The sequence below is a fragment of the Peromyscus leucopus genome, chromosome 16_21 (genome assembly GCF_004664715.2).
Source record: "Peromyscus leucopus breed LL Stock chromosome 16_21, UCI_PerLeu_2.1, whole genome shotgun sequence".
Lineage (NCBI taxonomy): Eukaryota > Metazoa > Chordata > Mammalia > Rodentia > Cricetidae > Peromyscus > Peromyscus leucopus.
Window position 1 is genome coordinate 57,149,554 of NC_051084.1, and position 22,754 is coordinate 57,172,307.

Here is a 22,754-nt window from a genome sequence, read left to right on the forward strand (position 1 = left end):
CCTCCCATCAACAACATTTAAATCTTTTACTTTAATTGCACATTCAACCATTGTAATTAATATCTGATGTCATTTTTCTTGTTTGTTTATTTTTTTACTGGTGAGGATTGAAGTCGGGGCTTTGGAAATCCTAGGCAAGCACTTTACCACATTCTTACACACCTGTCTTAGTTATGTTCTCATTGATGGGATAGAATAACCTGACAAAAGCAAGGTTAGCAAGAACAGGTTTATTCTAGATTATAGTTCCAGAGGTATATGGGAGAGAAGACAGAGAAGCCATCAAGGAAGCCATGACAGCAGAGGCAGGAAACTCTCTAGCCAGATTGCATCTCCACTCAGGAAGCAGAACATGAACAGGAAGCCTTGTGACTTATGCCCAATGACCCACTTCATCAGTGAGATGCCACTTCTCATAAGTTTCCCAACCGTCCCAAACACCGCTGTCAACTGGAGATCAAGTTTTCAATTACATTAACCTATTCCAGGTCTTTCACATTCAAACCACAACTCCAACCCTAAAGTCATCATGTTAAGTGTATTTATTTACTGACTGTCTTCATTTTCCGGAGTTGAGGATGGATGAGTTCAGAGCCTCACATGACTTATTCACAGTAGAGGATATAGGGAAAAAGTCATTCTCTATATACTTCTTGAATAAGTAAATATACTTCCAATTGTTTTCTCTTTCCTTTCTCACCCTTTCATCCTTATATCCTTTCTTTCCTTTGGTTTTCCAAAAGCCACTACTTTAGGCGGTAAAGCATATTTACTGATATCTTTATCTTTATTCTTTGGCCCCCTACACTGTGATATCTGGGTAATGCTTTTATAATTTTCCATACCTATTCTTTTGCTGAGAAAATGAAACATGTTCTCCAAATGCATTCGGGAAGATAAGGAGTATTATGGGTAGAGATACGTGGCCAAGGTTCTCTGTGTTTAGTAATCTGTGTTGGAAGTTGCTTCATTTAATCTAAAGACTGTATTTGGACAGCCTTGTTACCAGAGATTTTAGAGACAGAACATGGGCCCTGACAACTCTAATAAGCAAAGCTTGAGTACTTGTCCATAATAGATCAAGGCAGGTAATGCTATTTCTTCAATGTGGCTGTATCAGAAAGAGGCAAAAAGAGTTTGAGCAAACCTCTTAAGTGCCAAGTCCATCTCCAGTGCCCTCAAATGAGATCAGAGTTTAAATGAAGAACCAAAGATATCATATCTAAGCAGTCCTAGGCAAAATGTGGTCCTGTTCACCACTGACTCATCATTATCTGGGCTTCAGCCTCAACCTGTAAGGTGATCAACTGTTTGAGATTTCTTTTAGGAAAACAAGTTCTCCTCTGGTTGACATCCTTTCCTTTTCCAAGCATGAGATTCCTGGGGAAATTTCCATTTCTTTGTGGGGGCATTGTTTCAATAGTTTCATATTCAGATTGTGAGACACACTTTGGAATATGTTCATGTCTTCCAGGCCAGTTACAACATAGAGAACAGGAAGCAGGGCTATTACTTGTATTTGTCTACTGACACGACTGTATAATTTGTGGGCATGAATAAGTCTGATACACCTAGGTTATAGACAGACTATGAGGGGAAAATGAGGACAGCAGGAATCTACATCACACATGGCTTTGTAGCTACCCAATCTCTAGGTTGACGATCAATCATTTATCCTATAGTTTCAATACTTATAGTAGTAGATGGTCCCTTCTTCCTAGTCATTCAGCTTTTCCTGGCGTTATCCTCACACAATTGAACAGGGCTAACAAAATGTACCAAATCTTTACCTCTGTATTATGGAATCTTCTCCTTTAGGGATTATCATTGTCCCTTGAAGTCCAAACATTTTGCTCCTGCGTTAAGATGGAGGGGAACATTTCCTGTGGCTTGGGGGTCATCAAATCATTAGCCTAACCTACATTTCCATTTCCATACAACTAGAACCTCTTTTATGAGTCATACAAGATGATGTATGGTCCATCAAAAATCTGCCAAACAGAAGCCAATCAGAGGGACAGCAAGATGATTGACTACTACCCAATAAATAAAACATTCTTTTCACTCTTCTTCCATTCTGGGACCTTGACTTCAATAGTCTCAGAGGTGTTTGTATTTCTCCATACATGATGCATTTATTTCTCTGTTTGTCTTCCTATCAAGAAGACATAGTCATACGAGTTTGACCTTTGTGCCCCACGGCCATTTGGAAGAACAGCACCTCTAACTGAACAGACATCTGGTAATCACTAGACTGTACCAAACCCCTCTTACCAGCTATATTCTGAGAAAAGAGACATATCTATTGAAAAAAATATAGGTACTGATGTCAGTATTTAACTGGTTCTCTTTTCTGCCTTTTGCTGCAAGAGTTAGAGATCTTCAAAGAGGGTTGAGGTGAACTTGAAAGTCTTTACCAATGATAGCTATGCATTTGCTATAATGTAGTAGCAAATACTATTCATGTAGCCAATCATAAAAAAAGATGATATGGAAGAAATGCAATCATAAAAGGTCCATATATTAAACACTTTACCAGTGTTAGGGATTACCTCCAAAATTTACTTATCTCTTCCAGGTGGCTTTTACATATTACAGAAATAAGGTAGGACAGGGACCATGTAGTTAAAAAAAATCAAAAGAGAAATTTTCGTATATATATCTGCTCCTTCAGTTTTCATACAACTGAGACTCTGCCAAGGACTTTAAGTTTTTGAAATGAGTCCAAGGCATGGGATCAGTGAGTTAAAGCATGAATGTTATCAGAGCACACAGAAACCAAAATAGCAGGATCACCGCTATGCACGGTCTAGAGCAGGATCCAGGCTTGTCACCACTACATAGCAAAACACTGTTTCAAAAAGGCACACGGGCGCGCACACACACACACACACACACACACACACACACACACACACACGCACTTTAAAAGAAAAAGCTACTGTGTGATGCATATCACATATTATATGTGTATACTATGAGTATATATACATATATGTATATATTATGAGTATATATACATATATGTATATATACTATGAGTATGTATATACTCATAGTATATATACATATATGTATATATTGTATTATATAGGATATCTTTAGCATGCAAGAGCGTTTAATGAACACTGTCAAGTGGAAGTGTCTTCAGACTGCTCAGGAGTCATTCAAGTGTCCAAAAGTGTTACCAGTCTCCTCTTACAAACATTGTCTTGTTTGGTCTGTTCCATTCTGTCAGCCTGCTCATGTATGGCAAGTCAAAGTGAATTAAAACATATAACCGAAGTTAGTATATATGTTTTTCAGAGCATTTGACACAAGCATGAACTGTTAGTTCAGAGGAAAGATGCTGAAATGTATTTGCAAACCCAAGACATTCTGGCTTGGTAACACTTTCCTCTAGTTTTGAATTTCACTAGGTATCGTCTATGAGCAACTGATAAGGATAAACTGATGCACGAAAAAGACTCATTTTGCCCAAAGACGCCTTCCACATCACTCCAGACAATAAATGAGGTTTAACTCATCTCGCTGTGTCCTCCATGGCCTGCATTAGTCAGAAAGCGGCTGTTGATTATTCTGAAATACGATCAGCAATGAGATCACAGGGGAACTTTAATCTGAGCTGCCTTCCTACTCTGATTCAATAAAGGCCCATTTATTGTCCCTGAAAAATAATACAAAAAGTTTGCTACATTCTGTGCTTGCTTAGTTTAAGACTCGGGTTAATAATTTATGTTTTTATGTTCGTCCTTTGGTTGTTCAAAACAAAAAAAAAAAAGCACTGAATTCATTATTTTCATCAAGGAATTGCGTATGTGCAGTGGCCTTCATGTATAGCAAGAAGTCACTGACCCGCTCTAAGGAAAACTTGCTTTGTGAAGTGTTTTTCCAAAAATGGAGATGCATTTGCAAAAATTGCTTCCTTCTTTCTCTTGGTGTCTCTTGTTAGCAGCAGAATGCATTTTGTACAATGGCCGGAGGAGTTAAGATGCAGAGACCAAGGTCATGGACCTCAACATAGCCATCTTGCAGGCACAGGGACGAAACCTACAGCCTTTGCCTCATTAGCTCCCTATCCCCTACTGAGTTAACCAGCCATAGGCAATTGGAGAACTCTGAAGGTTAATTCTTTCTGCCCATAGGTAGAGTTACAGCTCAGTGGACTAAGCCCTTAAAATGTTAACCCTCCAAGCAAGAAATTTTAAGTGGTAAAAATGGCAGGTAGAACAGAGAGGTTAAATGACTTGAAAATGAGTTTAAAGCAGACTTGCTACCCCCCTCCCCATCTCTGCCCCCAACAGTTGCATAAAATAGCCTAAAACTTTCAAAAAGGTTATAACTTAAAACATGTTTTGACCATGTGCTTGCCGGGAACTATTAAAATAAATAGCACAAATAGGGCAATTAAATATAGATACTAACAGCTTCAAACCGCAGAAGAGGAAATGAAGCAGTCTTGTTTTTCATCTAAAAACACCCAGGTGATTTTATTTGGAAGGAGAGCAAATGCTTGTTTTGAAAAGCTGCATATAGAGAAGACAAACAAAACTGACAAATTAATATTATTTCTGCCCACAGGGGAGTCCTGCCCTAAGCCAGTGAGTCAGTGTGCTGCAATGTGCCTGATTACGTACCTACAGACCAGTCAGATAGGCTACAACTAAGGACACAACCAAGCAGCAACCATCTGGGTAGCATGCCTCTACTGGACACTGTGGAGGTCTCAGATCACCACCCTTCAATGGGAAGCCTTATTTCTTCTCCAGACTACTTTATCTTGATGGCACAGCGTACTGTGAGAACACAGCCAAGTCTTTCTGGTGACATCTCACATAGGAAATTATCAGTGGCAGAACTGAGTTGAATGCAGTAGTCAGTGTGCTCAGGGTGAAAGAAAAATGAACTCAGAGTGAGCTCGTCTGCTTGCAAAGAGAAAACCAGACAGTCATTTGCATAATTATAGATGAAGATAAAACCAATAGGTCTTTGTCCATTAGCACCGAGGATTCTGGTAAGAATTTAGAACTTTAAAAAGAGCATGTTACGTGTTGACCCATTCAAAAAAACAATCAGGGATAAAAACCAGTGATTCAAAAATTACTGAGACTTATTAAGCATTGTTACATGTGCTCTTTGCCAGAAATTTTGAATGTTTCTTTACTCTTTTCAATAGGTAGTTGAAAAGCAAAAATACAATAACTAGGAAGGGCAGAACAAGAATTTCAACTAGTCAGGCTGCCCATTGTCATGGTCACACTAAACTGTTATTAGAAACAATGAAATAGCAGTCCTGGTGTTCAGTTCACAGGATATCTTGAGGTCGACCAGTACAAGCAACTTCTTTGAAGGAGAACACAGAAAACATTTGCAAGGAATAATATAATGACATTACACAGTGTAATATAGGTGACAATGGGACAAATCATTGTGAACAGGTGGTGTTTTACCTATTCTGGTTACTTCTGGGATACAGATATGAAACTGTGTAAAGACCTTAGAATTATGGTGCTAAAATATCCTCTTAGAGATCAAGAATGTGTCAGGATGTAAAGCAGTGTTGCAAATATTCATATGATGTAACCATTTCCAACAAGTGTTGTTGAAAAGTACATTCTCACATATAAATACTAAACTTTTATCTAATTTAATTTGCAGAACTTCTTTCAAATAGTTAGCAACCTTCTAGATGAAGAAAACAAGGAGAAATGGGAAGATGCGCAGCAGGTAAGGCGGAGATGATTTTAGAATTTATGAGGAAGTCGGTGAGATACAGTCTTTAAAATACATGAAAAGTCAATAGTTTGATTCTCCAAGAGTATAAGAGGATTTTGGAAATCACTCAGGATGACAAAACAGTAATTTTACAGAAATCAAGTCATCTTTTAAAATATCAGCCCATGGGAGGAATTTTGCGTGAATGTACCAAAAAAAGGAAAGGGGGGGTGCACATTTAGCTAATCTGCAACTTCAAGAAACTAATATATGGCAGTTTTGTTCTTTAGTAATAGACTTCTTTCTGGTTTTTAGACAATGGGAAAACAAGACAATCTAACAGCATATATCTCAGTAGAAGTGATGTGCTATTTGCTAATGAGAAAATCAATTGCAAGGAATTCATGCTTCACAGAATCTGCTTCATGTATACAGATGTGAATTCTTATTTAGAAAAGAGTTGTGAACGTAAACTCTCTTTCATAATCATGTTTAGACCTTTCTTTCTGCCATACTTTATCAATTATCAAGCTTCGTTAGTGACTTAGGCTTTTGAAATTGCCTCGTTCTGCCATCCTCCCCTAACTTTAAGACTTTTTTCTAAAACAGAAAAAGTGCGTTCCAGATAAACAGGAGGGAAGTCTAGTGTTCAAATTTCCATGGGCATTTAATGTAACTGAGCGTGAAACTTCTTTAAGTTTTCTACTTGAGTCTGTTTAAAAAAATCCCAAGATCAAGGCACTCTTAAAAAAAAAACAGAGTGAGCGTGTACAGAAGTTCAGGTTAAACCATCCACTCCCTTTCTCTTTTATAATCACAGTTGAGGCCTTCAGAAGTGAAGCATGCCCTTTATTCGAGTTATGATAGGAAACCCACAAATAGCACAGCATGGCCAGCCTCATTATCAGGTACCAACTCTGTGCTTCTGCCCAATGCAGGGGGCGGGGGAAATCAACTTTTAGTTTAAAACCTTGGCCTATCTTTTTCTGCTCCTATGAATTATACACTTGTCCTTGGCCTTTGTCTAGAGGGCAGCTTTGTTCCCTAACTCTAAGGAAGTGGTGTCGTCAACCAGAATACAGCTGTTGTAGCAGAGCATATCTTTCTAGAAAGCTAGAGACTATTAATTATGGATATATTTAGAATGAATGTATGATATTCTATTTAAAACAAGGCTGCAATTCATCACATGGTGTTCTTAGGAGAGGTCAGAACTTGAGCAAATAATAAATGGTATCGGGCATTCTCATCCATGGAAAAATCATGAATCCATGATCTGTTTAGTTGTGGTTTGAGATTGATTCTATTCTCATTTTTAAAATATATTTTTCAATTGGAATGATCCTTAATGATGCTTTAAAAATGACTATTTGAAATTGTAAATGAGGCTATTTTGTAGCTTTTACTGAAAAAAGATGTTTATCATAATTACAAGCACATGGTAAGCATGTGTGGCACGAAAGGTGACTTATTAAAAAAAAAAGAGGGGTTAAAAATCTACCAAAATAATCCCTCTGATCTCTCTTTATCTTAGAGAAATAGACCTAAAAAAATTAACCCTAAAAATAGATCTTTATGTGAATTAGAAAACTAAATGAGTAACTCTGATATCAGAATCTTGCAAATAGCCTGTACATTTCTGAAAAATGCAGCCAGCCAGAGCCCACTGGTTATCTATCAACCCCAGTTAAAAAGATTCCAACGGTATTTAAATAAAGACCCCTTACTGAAAATCTAGCCTACTGAAGTGAAAAAATATTGTGCTTTATAACAATATACCACACCCATACATAAATACACACACACATACAGAGAGAGAGAGAGAGAGAGAGAGAGAGAGAGAGAGAGAGAGAGAGAGAGAGAGAGAGAGAGACTGTGACAGGTGTTGACAGTGGATTTGTCTTGTAATTTTTTTCTAAACTTCATATTAGAAAGTCCACTTTCATGTCCCTGGCTCAGGTGGGTGCAAATGACATCTACTCAACCAAATCCAGCCAATGTCTATTATGTAAACAGCATTGTTCATTACCTGCTACCAGTGGCTGTTCTGCAGCAAGGAGAGAAGTGACATGTTTCACTAGAGTCCCCGTGATCTGAAATGTATAAAGTACTTACCCTTAGGCCCTTATCAAAAATGCTTGCCAGCCCCTGTTCTATAATATTTGATGGCTATTGGAAAATAATAATAATTAAAAACAAGACCCTCTGCCAACGTGAAAAGGCATTCAACAAAGATGGAAGACAATGATGAGGTTAGCGCTGAGCAAGCATGAGGTCAGAGGTCACACATGTTACAAGCAGCCACAGAGACTGGAGCTCCTGCACCCTTGGGAGAGCCATAAGGCACAGCACTACATATGTGTGTCCACGCTAAACAGTAGCTGGTCCTGCAGTAGGGACCTTCACAGGCTTTTTTGTCATACATGCATCATCATAAAATCCCTTGGTAACTGGGCCATCTATCTTCTTTTTAATTGGCTCTCTCCAAAGGAAAATAAGCCTCTTATATCCTTTCAAATGGAGACCGTTTTGAAGCTTGAAGCCCAAGTTTATGTGGCCATTGATTTAGGTCCTATGCTCTCAAAAGACGCTGAGGGACAGAAACACCATCTTCCTTGATGTTTTCATTTCAAAGAGAGAAATTACTGGATCTTTAAGATGGTAGGAAGCTTTTTTTTCAGTTTAAAAAGACTCACAAATATTTCAAAGAGACTGAATGAGCCTTCCCATTACTAGATTTCTAAAGTAAATACTTTAAGAAAAATGAAAGTAAAGGAGATGGAGATGTTGTTTCTAAGAGTGAAAAATTAAGACTCTTATTTCTAATTTGCATTCATCCCTATACCAAACAACATCCACAATCTTACCCATGAAAATCAACAGGGCACAGTAGAATTAGGAAGCTTTGGAGCCCAGAGGAACTTTATTCATGCTTGTCTATGGGGTGATGACTTTTCAGAATTCCCATTTAGTAACTGAGCATACAGGTAAGAAAAAAGATGGACCTCCTAAATATTTCTAGTGTTAAATATTTCAGTTTTCTGTGGAATATATGTATATGCAGATGGATAGATGAATTTTGTACATATGTGGTATTTGATTTTTAGATGCAACAGCTATAGCCCCCTGCAAAAATACACATACAGACTTATAGCCTGCCCTGTTGATCCCTTTTCTTCCTAATCCATTCCCTCACAGCTCTTGCCTTATGCTATCCAGCCAATCAGATCTTTTCCTCTCCCACTCTGGCATTTATAAATAAAGTAACTGGAACACAAACCACTTAATTTTTCATGTTCAAAAGCTGAAGTGATTGCCGAGTGGTGGTGGCACATGCCTTTAATCCCAGCACTCGGGAGGCAGAGCCAGGAGGATCTTTGTGAGTTTGAGGCCAACCTGGGCTATAGAGCAAGATCCAGGACAGGCTCCAAAACTAAACAGAGAAACCCTGTCTCGTGGGGAAAAAAAGCTGCACTGATGAAGATGTTTACACATGATAAAATGCATATGTGTTCTTAGATGTCTTTGCTGTTACATACGGTATTAGCTTTTGACAGGTTATGGTATCTCTGAGAAACCAGATCCTTTTGTGTGTACCATAGTATTGGCTAATACACTCAAAGCATGGAAGTAAATTGACTTGCTCATAGATAGATGCATAGGTAACTGGGTACATAGGTACAAAAGCAGATAGGTGACAGATGAGTGAATGGATCCTGCATGGTTACTAGTAGACTGACATAATGCTTTTAGCTACATTGCTAGCCTCCTTGAGATTCTGTTTTTGGCCTACAATAAGTATAATATTCTCCAATAAGTTTGTTTCTTTCATGTGTACATGTAAATTATTTATATTATATCTATGATTATATTCCTGTAATTATTGCTAATTTGTTCATACAGTTACTAATTCAATTATTAGAAGTAAATATTTCTCATAAGTTATTGATCATACAGTGAATTTACTGTTTTTAAATATCTTCATGATAGCAGTAATACTTGTATTTTTCTTCCCATGTTCTCCATATAGATATTAAGCTAAAATGCTGAGTCCAGTTTTAGTGTTTTATTATTTAAGCAAGGGAGTTTATTGAAAATAAAATTACATTATTTGTGTGTAAACAATCTACTAGACATTTTAAGGTTTTTTTTGAGCTTCTTGAGAGATTAATTAGTGTATCATGTCACTTCCAAAGCTCTTGCTGCATGACACCTGGTATCAGAATCAACTGTTAATTTAAAAGCTAACAGATGACTCCAGTTCAGACATTAGAGAACAGAACTCATTTGTGGTTTTCTATGTCAAATATCTTACTTTCTAGTTCTGTAGTCCATTATAAGGACTTTTTGTCAAGTCTAACTTGCACTTATTTTTCTAGATTTACCCAGGCTCAATAGAGTTAATGCAGGTGATTGAAGATTTTATACACATTGTTGGAATGGGGATGATGGACTTTCAAAATTCATACCTAATGACTGGAAATGTAGGTAAGAAATAGGAGTATTCCTCAAAACTTTCTGAAATTAAATGCCACAGTTTGCACCACACATTTTCAAGTATAATGTTTTTGTTCATGACCTTAAGTGTATGTGAAGAAATATATTGGGGAAATTTAATGGCTGTGATTTAGGTGGACCAAGCACCACATACAAGTGTGTACCCCTGTTTAAATATGTACTGTTACATGAGTTTCCTCAGGGAGAGATAAGCAAACATCTCTTCATCAAAGGTAGGGCACTAACTACAGAACAAAATGATATCATTTCACCCAAATCTAATTTGGGGAAAAATGTGTCTTCCTAGATCTATTTCTAGGAGCCTGGATCCCTATGTTTACAAAATCATGGGTAATCTAAAAGCTGCTGCATCAACCTATCCCTGCATAGATGACAACATATGAAAGCAGTTTGCCTGAGCTTCCTACCAAAACTGCAGGCAATCCACTCAAAAGTCTCCTCCTTCTCCCCACTTAATGAAGATCACCTGAAGGGTGGGAGGGGGTGGGGGAGTGGGTCTCGAGTCTTGTAACTTTCTTAGCTTCCTGAGTCTTGTAAATTTCTTGAGTTTCCTGAGTCTTGTAAGTTATATTAGCTGCCTAAATGATTTGATCTCCTTTCTTCCTCCTTCCCTTCTCATCCTTCCTCCCCCCCCCACTCCTCTCTCCTCCCTCCATGAGGGAATGTTTTAATGTGACACAAATCCCTACTTAAAATTTCTTCCCCTGGCTCTTACAAGGTTTCTGTTCCCTCCTCCATGATGTTCCCTGAAATATGAAGGGGGTGATTTTGATGTCTAACGGTTTTTCCTTCCATTTTGGGCCAGCCTGGAACCACTAGGCCACAGCAATGGTCATTTAATCTCAACATCTTAGATAGTTGGTTGCCCATAGTAACCACTGCCCATTGAAAAAGAGTAGGTTTCCCACCAAAGGGAAGGGGCTTCTGAATCATTTCCAACTTTATTTCTCTCTGTTCTAAGCCCAAATTAAAGTGTCTGTAGCAATAAGAACCTACAGTATAGCCGGGCAGTGGTGGCGCATGCCTTTAATCCCAGCACTCAGGAGGCAGAGGCAGGCAGATCTCTGTGAGTGCAAGGCCAGCCTGGGCTACAGAGTGAGTTCCAGGAAATGCGCAAATCTACACAGAGAAACCCTGTCTCGAACCCCCCCCCCCAAAAAAAAAAAACTTACAGTGTAATTCTGGTATGCAACCAACATTCAAGTCTCAATAGCCTTCATGGCTTCTGGGGCTTCAGGGGAGGTATGATATTGCTAGGGGTGGGGTCTTCCCCCAGGAATCTCATGGCTCCTGTGAGTGGCATTTTCCAAAAACAGTGTGCCTTTTTTTAGACTCTTAGGTTTTTGTCTTTACTGTTGTCCTAAGCTGTTCGAAAATTTGTATAACGCTCAAAGATTAGCATTATATGATGAAACGATTTATAGAGGGTGCACAGGATTTCAGATTGACCACTGTCATTTTGAACAAATGTCAATGGGTTTGGGGATTTGGAAGTAAGCAGGTTAAAAAAAAAGATTCTAGATCCAATGAAGCATCACTTACATTAACTGTTTTATCAGAAGAACAATGCTAGTTACAGTGGTGTAGATGAGGACTTCATTCCATCTAGGCCTCCATGATTCATAGTCACTTTCCACTAACAACCCTTAAGCCTTCTCATTCTGGGGCACAACTGTGTGGCTATGACATAGCTTTGTACCCATGATGGTCATGGCAGGGCTGGATCATACTGCTTGGCATACCTCATAACTAAGAGGGAGCAAAGTTATGACCTAGCTTGTTCCTCCCACATCTGGACCAATATCTTGGAGTCTGAGAGACTCTAGGCATTGCACCATGATGGCAAACTATCTGTTGGCCACATAAGGCAGCTAAAATGTCCCTTTAAAACATTTGTCTTAAGTATATTTTCTACTTGGGAACTCCAGCTCAATAAAAATCTTTTTGACAAAAGTAAAATCACATTCACGTTTGAGCAACTTTGATAGGATCCATTGTCTTTTTTTCTTTTTAATATCTTTACAAAATTTTTCATCTCCTCCTGAGTGCTTTGGTTTCTTATAAAATCAGTTTATATGCCAGATCATCCAGATCTGTTAGAGACTCTTCTACCTTACATAAAGTTCAGCCCCCATCATGATATTAAGAAAAGCCACTGAAGTATCAAGCAAGTCTCAAGGGCCCTGATGAATTAATTTCTCTATTCTCCTAAGACTGCATTTCTATCAGGCCAGGTGAGCTGGGCATTGAACACCCCCTGTCAAACGCACATTTCCCTCACTAATATTGTTTTTTTCCTGTTATTATCCAGTCCCTAGTACTCTTGGTGACCTCAGCTGGCGATAGCTAACTGTCCCTAATGGCTTTTATGAGCCAATCTCTCAGGGACTAATTTTCCCCGTGCTGCCTTTGATTATTCAGCCTTTGTCTCGGGGAGGCAGGAGGAGTTGGTTGAATTATTCAGTTTTTCTACATCATGGCACTCAGACTGATCCCATCTGCAGCCATGTCCCACAACCACATGAGCCAAACTTTGAAACCGTTCATTTCTTGTTCAAAAGCCTTTCACAATCCGAGCAATTATCATGACTTCCTACTCTGGATTGTTAGTAAGGCCCACGTCTGTTCATTAGACCATGAATTTTCCCTTTCTGTATTAAAGGTTAGACTTGAGAAATACCACTATTATCTCCATCTCTGAGTCTTCCCAAGGTTCTATGTGTAGGGATCCCAAGAAGGACCCTTTAGTACAGATATAACCTGTACTTTTTTTTACTCTTACTTATAGCTGGCTATAGGAAACAGCAAGCCAACACTTCCATATCATCATCTGTTTTCTATTTTTCTTGCTTCTGAATCAGAGACTAGTACAGAAAATAGTGTCTCCGTGTGTGTTTACCACTTGCGCTTCCTTCCTCATGAGCACAAATTCTTTCTAGGCAGAAACATGAGCCTAAGTTGCAAATGTTTTCTATCACCCAGAGGAATGAATGGCTGTGCAATTGTTACCACAACCTGCTGATAATCCCATCTCCTATGTGGTATCTCCAGGGATCACAATTCCAATTATAGGTCATTTGGAGGATTTCCGTGTCATCACATGAAAACCACAATACCACATAGAACAAGATAGCCCCCATCCCCCCATGGGATCTCCTCATCCCAGGATGCTCTACTATTAGATAGCTCCGTATATGCCCATTGAATGTAATACCTTAGCCACGGGCACATACCTGTCACTCCAGCAAGGAGACATATACCCCATATCCCACGGGGAAAGGGAGCCAGTTTGGAATGGTCCCTGAACCTTTCAGTCTTGGGTACATGCTTTATCACCTGGTTCAGGAGCCGTGCAACTGCTCTTTCCGAACACAGCTTTGATTCTGTGAGCAAGGGTTCAGACTGTAGTTGTGTTATACAGCTTTGCCCAAAGACATGTTAAGAGGGCCTAGTGAACTGAGATGATGCACCAAGGACGGGCTTAAAAAGTGTTCCATGGGAACACAGCTGGGTGAATCAGTGTGTTTACAGGGCTTACTTACAAGAACGTGGGTGAGCAGTTATTCGGTTATTTAGAGGGTCATCCGAGGCAGCCTCATGACTGAAAAGCCCATCCCATTGTGAATAAAACTCATGAAAGGCACATTCCTGGATCTCTACCCACCCTGCAGGTGCCTCCATGGAAGAACTTGCCTTCCTCCTGCAGCAATTGTCCGCTGCATATATAACCTTATGCAGAGGCTTTCGAGAATCATAACTTTCTGCATATCCTGAGTCTTAGAAGTTTGTGAGCTTCTCTAGCCTTGTAGGTTTCTTTGTCATCCTAAGTCTATAATAGTCCTCTTCTATCCAGGAGTGAATATTTCAGTATAAATGAAGCAGCTAATACATACTTATATAGGTACATACACATACACACATACATACATACATGTTTCCCTCTGCATGTACTTGTATAGAGTATCCATAGGTCTACTGTGTGTTTCTCTACACATTTCTCTAAAGGTTAATATATGCTTATTTTTACATTTGCTAAGTGTTCCTTGCTATCTATCAAATACAATATGGAATATTATACATCAGTGATTTTGAAAAAAAAAATGAAGGTTCCCTTTCTTCCATGAATTGCTCATAGACTGTTGAGTTACTTCCTCTCTAAGTATTCTGAGCATGTGTGAGATTTGTGTGGAACATTTCAGAATGTGTCTAGGGGACACGTGGGTATGCTAGTGCCGTGATTTTCTGAAACACCTTCCAGGGAACAATGGATTGCTCAGATTTCTGGAGTGGATTCTAAAATGATAAAGACACACAAAACAACAGGTTTACTTCTTTTAGTTGAGGTTACAGTAGTATTTCATTATAGTCTATAGAGCAATAAAACCCACACAATGCTTTCTACTGAGCCAACAGTAATTGTATTATGCAAATGGCATATTTCTCTTTGCAGATGAAAATTGGTTAAGAACAAAGAAATTGTCTTCTTAATTATTACACAAATTGATTTCATGAAAATTTTCAGTTTTATTACTAACTTAAAGCTTCCTGTCTTATTTTTTGTGATTCAGAAAGATTTTTTTTATTTGCCATGCTACAATTATAATCACATAAAAACAATGGAGCTCTGGGTAATATGGGGTTATTACTATTACCAATCTCAACATTTGTCTGTGGTGTTTGAGGCCTGTCTGTTTGATATAAGGAAGTTTCAAAGATAAAAAATAAAATATATTATCAGGTCAATATCAGTCATATTTTGAGAATGTATTTTAAAATTACTATAAAGGAATCAAAGACAATTTCAGAGTCAAATATGTTTACATTTTGGCGTAACATCTCAGAAAAATAACATATCAAATTACTTATAGTATTACTATTATTGTTAGCTACAAAGTATTATGTCCATAACTTAAACACCATAAGTAAACATTTAATGCTTACATTTATTTTGATTCATTATTATTATATGTTTGAATATTCTGTATATCTCATTTGCAATAAGATGTGTTCACTACATTTGTCTCCTTTCTTTTATATCACTTAATTGCCTTTAGTCTTGCATAAGAATAGTATAACTATTCAGCTGTTTGATTACTTACATAGTTTCAATTATTCATAATCTGAAGCTTATATTCTGTGAATAAAAAACACAAACAGTATTATTGACTGACCACTGAAAAGGACTATGTATCGATGATTTGTCCCCAAACACTGCCTGGGACCTTAGTATAGCTTGGTGGTTGGAACTGGGAGCTGTCCTGTACAAATAGGAGTTTCCCAAGTTTTGTCTACTAGCATCAAATTGCATAATATGGATAATTGCTGAATGTACCACAACGATGTACCCTAGTTTAGAACCCATAATGTAGGAACTGATTCCTAAGACCTCACTTTTGAGAAAGATAGACTTTTTAAAAAACATTTAACTTATTCTTCTCTCATACAATGTATCTTTACTACAGCTTCCCCTCCCTCCACTCCCCACTACTCTCCCACCCCCACCCCATCTCCTTCAGAAAAGAGCAGGCCTCCCAGGGGCATCAACCAAAAACAGCACAAGTTACAATATGGCTAGGCACAAACCCTCACATCAAGGCTGGGTAACCCAACCCAGAAGGAGCAAAAGGATCCCTCCCAGATCAGGCAGAAGAATCAGAAACACCCCCACTCCCACTGTCAGGAGTCTGCCCCAAACACCAAGCCAACAATTATAACACATGTGCTGAAGAACTAGCGCAGACCCAAGCCGACTCCATGAATGCCACTTCGGTCTCTGTGAGCCCTGCCACCCGTGAGCTCTGCTTAGTTGATTCTGCATGCCATGCTTTCCCGGTATCCTTGACCCTTCTGACTCCTGCAATTCCTCTTCCTTACCCCTCTGGTAGTCTTAAGACTGAGGATAATTTGTAGAGCAAAGGATACGGTCAACAAGGCAAAGCGACAGCCTACAGAATGGGAAAAGATCTTCACCAACCCACATGTGACAGAAGACTGATATCCAGAATATATAAGGAACTCAAGAAATTAGACATCAAAACGACCAACAGTCCAATTGAGAAATGGGCTTTAGAACTAAACAGAGAATTCTCAACAGAGGAAACTCAAATGGCTGAAAGACATTTAAGGAATTGCTCAACATCCCTAATCATCAGGGAAATGCAAATCAAAACAACTCTGAGATACCACCTTATGCCTGTCAGAATGGCTAAGATCAAAAACACTGAAGACACTTTATGCTGGAGAGGTTGTGGAACGAGGGGAACTCTCCTCCACTGCTGGTGGGAATGCAAGCTTGTACAACCACTTTGGAAATCAATATGGTGCTTTCTTAGAAAATTGGGAATCAGTCTCCCCCAAGATCCAGCTATACCACTCCTGGGCATATACCCAAGAAATGCTCAATCATACCACAAGGGCACTTGCTCAGCTATGTTCATATCAGCATTGTTTGTAATAGCCAAAACCTGCAAACAACCTAGATGCCCTTCAACTGAAGAATGGATAAATAAATTGTGGCACATATACACAATGGAATACTACTCAGCAGAGAAAAACAATGACATCATGAGGTTTGCAGGCAAATGGATGGATCTAGAAAAAATCATCCTGAGTTAGGTAACTCAGACTCAGAAGGACAAATATGGTATGTACTCACTCATAGGAAGATGCTAGATGTGGAACAAGGATGACTGGACTGCTACTCACATCACCAGTGAGGCTACCTGGAAAACGGGACCCCAAGAAAGACACGGAGAAATGAATGATATCTACATGAACAGCCTGGACATGAGTGGGAGCAATGAAGGGCGAGGGTCGAGGGAAAGAGAGCTGGAGATCCTAGCTGGATCAAGAAAAGAGAGGGAGAACAAGGAATAGGAGACCATGGTAAAAGAAGACCACATGAGAAAAGGAAGAAACAAAGAGCTAAAGAGGCCCACAGAAATCCACAAAGATACCCTCACAAAAGACTGCTGACAATGGTCGAGAGACAGCCAGGACTGACCTACTCTGGTCATGGGATGGCCAAACACCCTAATAGTTGTGCCAGAAACCCCATCCAAGGACTGAGGAATCTGGATGCAGATATCCACGGCTAGGCCCCTGGTGGAGCGCTGGGAGTCTAATTAGTGAGAAAGAGGAGGGTCTATATGAGCGAGAATTGTTGAAACCAAGGTTGAATAAAGAAAGCACAGGGACAAATAACCAAATGAATGGAAACACATGAAGTATGAACCAAAGGCTGAGGGGCCCCCAACTGGATCAGGCCCTCTGAATAGGTGAGACAGTCGATTGGCTTGATCTGTTTGGGAGGCATCTAGGCAGTGGTACCAGGTCCTGGGCTCATTGCATGAGTTGGCTGTTTGAAACCTGGGGCTTATGCAGGGACGTTGGTTCAATCTGGGAGGAGGGGACTGGACCTGCCTGGACTGAGTCTATCAGGTCAATCCCAGTCCTCGGGGGAGACCTTGATCTGGAGGAGGTGGGAATGGGGGGTATGCTGGGGGGAAGGGGATGGGGGCAGGAAGGGAGAGAACAAGGGAATCTGTGGCTATTATGTAGAACTGAATAGTATTGTAAAATAAAAAAAAATAAAGGCAGTTAGTTCACAAAAAAAAAAAAGACTGAGGATAATAACTAATGCTTAAAATCATGCCTTCAATTCATCAAGATAAGAAGGTCCGTGGTCCAATTAACTTGGTGGGGAAACAGGCAATATATCTTGCAATAGTTTTCTTCTAAAATAATTAAGTAAAAAGTTTCAATGCATCTTTAATTAAAAAGTGTCTCCATGTATATCAGTTTCTGGCAAATGAAGATTTACCCTTTGCTAAAACATATGAATAGGAGAATGTCCAAGTATAGTCAGATTTTCAAAAGATAAATAATATCAAGAAATTTAATAGAGCATTTGGAAAAATAATTCTACAAAAAAGAGTTAAGTCAAAATGGAATGAACTAAATTTCACACCCCACCCCAGGAAATCTTGTGTCAGCTCAACACTCATTTGAGATGTAATTTTCACAGTAGCATCATGTAACATATTATATTTACTCACATTATCAAGACCAAGATATTCATTTATTTTTTTTACTATGGAACATTTCACAAATTTGTGTGTCATCCTTGCTTGGGGGCCATGCTAATCTCTGCATCATTCCAATTTTAATGTGTGTATTACCAAAGCGTTCACAAGACTAGTCTATTCTTTCTAACTATGGGTTTTCATTTTAGACTTAGTACTAGACCTGTATTCATTGAACAGAATCCAAAGGTCAGTGGTGTGTTATTTGTTGTTAGCCAATGGATTATGTTCCATTACCAAAAAACAAAATGACAATATTACTTACTAAGCAACACCGTTTATTGGTGTCACTAATACAAATGAATTGATTCAGACATTGTGATACTTACCCATAACCCCAGCAGTCAGAAGCAGAAGCAGGAGAATTGTGAATTCTAGTGCAGCCTAAACCCTGAGCAAGATGATAATCCCACAATTTATAATGTAAACAGGGTTTTAGCCAGCAAGCAAATTTGGTTGGAGAGGAAAAAAATAATTGTATAAGGAACTGGAGATATGGCTCAGCAGTATGGTTTGCTTTTCCAGAGGACCTGGGTTCAGTCCCAGCACCCACATGGTGGCTCACAACTGTCTGTAACTCCTAGGGGATCTATCGACCTTGTCTGTGAGTGCCAGGCACACATGGGTGCAGAGATGTCAATGCAGACAAAGCACCCATACACAAGAATTTTTTTTTCCAAATCTTTTCAAAATTATATAAATAATAAACAATCAACATGTTTTGTGCTTACCACATAAACCAAAGGATGGAAATACACCATTGAAAGGCTAAGAAATAGTTCTGCAGAAGGATGTATTTGATCATTTATGCTGGATTTTAAAGGTTTGCTGGTTTTTTGTTTGCTTTGTTGTTGTTGTTATTGTTTTGTTTTGTTTTATCAAGATGAAACAAAGTGATTAGCAAGCAGATGGTTACATTTCACACCATTTTTTTTTAAATCAAAGATGATAAAGAGGTGCCTGTCTAGCTTTAAAATTTTTCTTTGTTTATAACTTTAGCTTTAGAGGATCAATGCCCTCTTCTGGCCTCCGTGGGCATCTGCATGCATATGGTGCACAGACCTACACTGTAAATCCTGCTCTACTTGGCAGGAGGTTATAGCAGAAAACAGAAAATGTTACAGTTATTGGGAAAGACTGCAAACATAATTAGTATAAATCGAGATAAAAAGGCTCTTAACTGCAATTTGCATGACTTGATGAAGAATTGAATTAGTAATCGTTTGAATCAAGCCTAAATGTGGGCATGAATTTCAGATTCTCCCTGAGGTTAGAACTGATTGGATTCCATAACTGATCATGCAGTGAGAGAGAAGGGGGAATTGCGTTTATATTTATTCTAAGAACATTTGAAACTATCTCTCACATATTGATATTTAGAAAAGGGCAATCCCCAAGTGACAACAAACAAGAGATTTTGAATTTTAGTTCAGAAGTCAAATCACTAAACACACACTGTGATCAACTGCATCCAACCATTATTTAAAGGTTCCATCTGTGGACATGTTTTCAGTGATCAAGACAGCAGTGTGATGTAAAAAAAAAAAGGGGCGGGGAAGTGAGGTGATGCCTGCTCTGAAAATAATCAGGGCGGTGTCAGAGGATGACTGCTTAGAGGTAGTTTGTACAAGAATTCCCTGAATAAGAAAACAGTCGGCGTCAATTTTAACAGGAGAAAGAATGTTTTGAAATAATATGTGTATTAATGTTCAACTTCTAATAAAGTTTAGAGTGTTGGAACTTTTTTAAGTCCTTAATTATTGATGGCATAACATGGGCATTCTAAGGAAAAGTACAGACACAGTGAATGGGACTTAATTTTCCATGTCCTCCGTGGCTTCAATGTAATTGTTTTCTTTTCTTTCTTTCTTTTTTTTTCCCCTCTTTGGGGGCCTGCCACCTAGATCCCAAATAAATACATGGAGACTAACTTATGAATTCCTGGACTTAACTTACTCGTTTCTAGCCAGCTCTTCTAACTTAAATTATCCCATTTCTCTTTAACTACATTTTGCCTTGGAGCTTTTAACCTTTCTTTATGTCTTTCTTTCCTTCTGACTCCATGGCTGGCTGTGGGGTGGGTGGCTGGCCCTTGGCATCCTCCTCACCTCCTTTCCTCACTCTTCCCTCCCCGCCTCACCTTCTAGATTTCTCCCATTTATTCTCTCTTCCTGCCAGCCTCACAGATTTCTCTCTCCTGCCTAGCTGTTGACCATTCGGCTCTTTATTAGACCAATCAGGTATTTTAGGCAGGCAAAATAATACAGCTTTACAGAGTTAAACAAACGCAACATAAAAGAGTGCGACACATCCTTGCATCATTAAACAAATATTCTACAGCATAAACGAATGTAACACATCTTAAACGAATATTCCGCAACACTTCAGTGGTCATATCCTTAAAATGTTGATTCAGTTGTCTGCAAGGGTGTGCTTTGCACAGATGTGTGCTGCTGTACACACGTACTGGTACTGCTGTCTCACAACTCCTAGGAATTATTCAATGTTGACAATATCAGGCAAGCAGGGAATGGTTTTCAGGCTGATAATATCTTCGAATACCGTATGTCAGCGTTTTCAACTGTAAAGAATTTCAAGTGTTATTCCTGAAAGACGAGATTCTTGAAAATATAGCTCCATTACTTCCCCAGCACACAATAAAGCGGTGTCTCAGACACAGTAAAGTGAATATATTTTTTTTTCTTTGTGAAGTTAAGTATCAGAGTTTATTCTTGATTTAGAAACAAAGACTACTGGGCTTTTCAGAATGAACATTCATACTCAATAGTCTTTTGAAACTGAATCTGAATAAAGACATAACATTTTCAACATCTCTTTTTTCCTCCATGGTGTCTTTTCATCAACATAAAATCCATGTAATTTTTAAAATTCACTATGAACTTGAATAAATACTTCAGTACCACATCTTGGTCTTCCATGGAGGAGCAACAGCCTTGCAGTCTGATGCTGTAGCTGGGGGCAAGGCCTGGCTCCTCCCTGGAATCTTATTTTCCTCCTTTTACTGCTTAGCTGTGTGCTTCACACATCTCATCACTTGCTTTGCTTCCTTTCCTAAAAACAAGACACATGTAGACACTAAGCCCCCAAAATAGAGACATTAGCATTTTAATCTTGTACTACTGATGTCAGTTCTGTTAGCTAGACTAGGTGGGAAATGTGTAAGGTTCTCCCAGTCTTCCAGCCCTCTACGAGTCTTGCTAGACACCTAGAATAAATGAGTAATTTTTTTTTAAGCCGGAAAAAAAATTAAAGTACTAGTTTCTTACCATCGTACAGCTTCTGTTGAGAAAATAGTTTAAGTCTTTTGAAGATAAGACTTGGTATGACATGCAACACTGAATCCTTAAATTATCTCTTTTTTATTCAATAGAAATTATCACACACAATATTGACTGATCCACTTAACATCTGATCCACTGATCCACCAAATGTCTTGGGGTGGAAAGTGTGGGTAGGTTAATGCAAAAAGTCATTTCAACTTTTCTGGGCACGAGCAATACAAACAACTAGGGGCTTATGAATGGGCTCTTGTGCACCAAGCTAATATCCCCAATTTAAAGTGTGTCCCAGGGCCAGGACAGTAGGTTGGTAATGATTCACATATTTAATTCACTTTATATTTTCTCAGTCTCTCGTTAATTGCCTGTCATGTTCTGTTTTCCATTCTAAGGCTTTGTCAGTGAATGAATTTGACAAAACTCTTGCTCTTGTGGAATTGTGAAATTTCTGTTTCATATTAATGAGACACATGTCAAGCAAATATCATCCAATATGCTCAATGGTTATAATTGCTGTGAAGAGAAATAAAGCAATCTACCAGGTTTAGAAATACAGGGTGAAGACAGGGATCCCATTTCATGAGGGTCAGGATCAGCCTCCGACCAGTGATATTTGAAATGGCAGGAAGACCTTGAGAACCTAAGCTGCCATGCATGTATAGACAGAACACTTCAAACAGAACAAAAGCAGTATGTAAAGACCATGGTGCACACAGAGTGCTATACACTCGAGTATCAGGAGAACTCCAGGAATGTTGATGTGGCTGAAGTGTGACCATGAAAGAAAGGCTGTCAAAGAGGTGACAAGAAACGAGAATTGGAAGGCATTTGACTGAATACCTGAAAATAAGAAGAAAAAAAAGAAAAGAAAAAGAAAAAACAGAGAAAGACAGACAGACAGAAAGAAAGAGAGAGAGAGAGAGAGAGAGAGAGAGAGAGAGAGAGAGAGAGAGAGAGAAAGAAAGAAAGAAAGAAAGAAAGAAAGAAAGAAAGAAAGAAAGAAAGAGAGAGAGAAAAAAAGAAAGAAAGAAAGACTGCAGATTTGAGCAGAAAAACAGCATGATTTGATCTGACATTTAGTGGATTATTGTGACTACAAAGTGGGAAATAGTAAGTTGTATGGAATGTGAGTGATGTA

At 38.8% G+C, this 22,754-nt stretch overlaps 1 protein-coding gene and 1 non-coding gene across 5 annotated transcripts in view; one reads left to right on the top strand and one right to left on the bottom strand.

Moving 5' to 3' along the window:
* Nucleotides 1-22,754, top strand: part of Adgrb3 (adhesion G protein-coupled receptor B3) — a 738,549-nt gene that overhangs the window by 350,429 nt on the left and 365,366 nt on the right. For all 4 annotated transcript variants that reach the window (XM_028868115.2, XM_028868116.2, XM_028868112.1 and 1 more), the window contains 2 exons: nucleotides 5,659-5,727; nucleotides 10,095-10,203. In XM_028868115.2, coding sequence (XP_028723948.1) covers nucleotides 5,659-5,727; nucleotides 10,095-10,203 — 178 coding nt within the window. The remainder of the gene's footprint in view (nucleotides 1-5,658; nucleotides 5,728-10,094; nucleotides 10,204-22,754) is intronic.
* On the bottom strand, nucleotides 18,322-18,430 carry LOC114692401. The gene has a single exon (XR_003734410.1). It is a non-coding gene; the product is annotated as a U6 spliceosomal RNA (small nuclear RNA).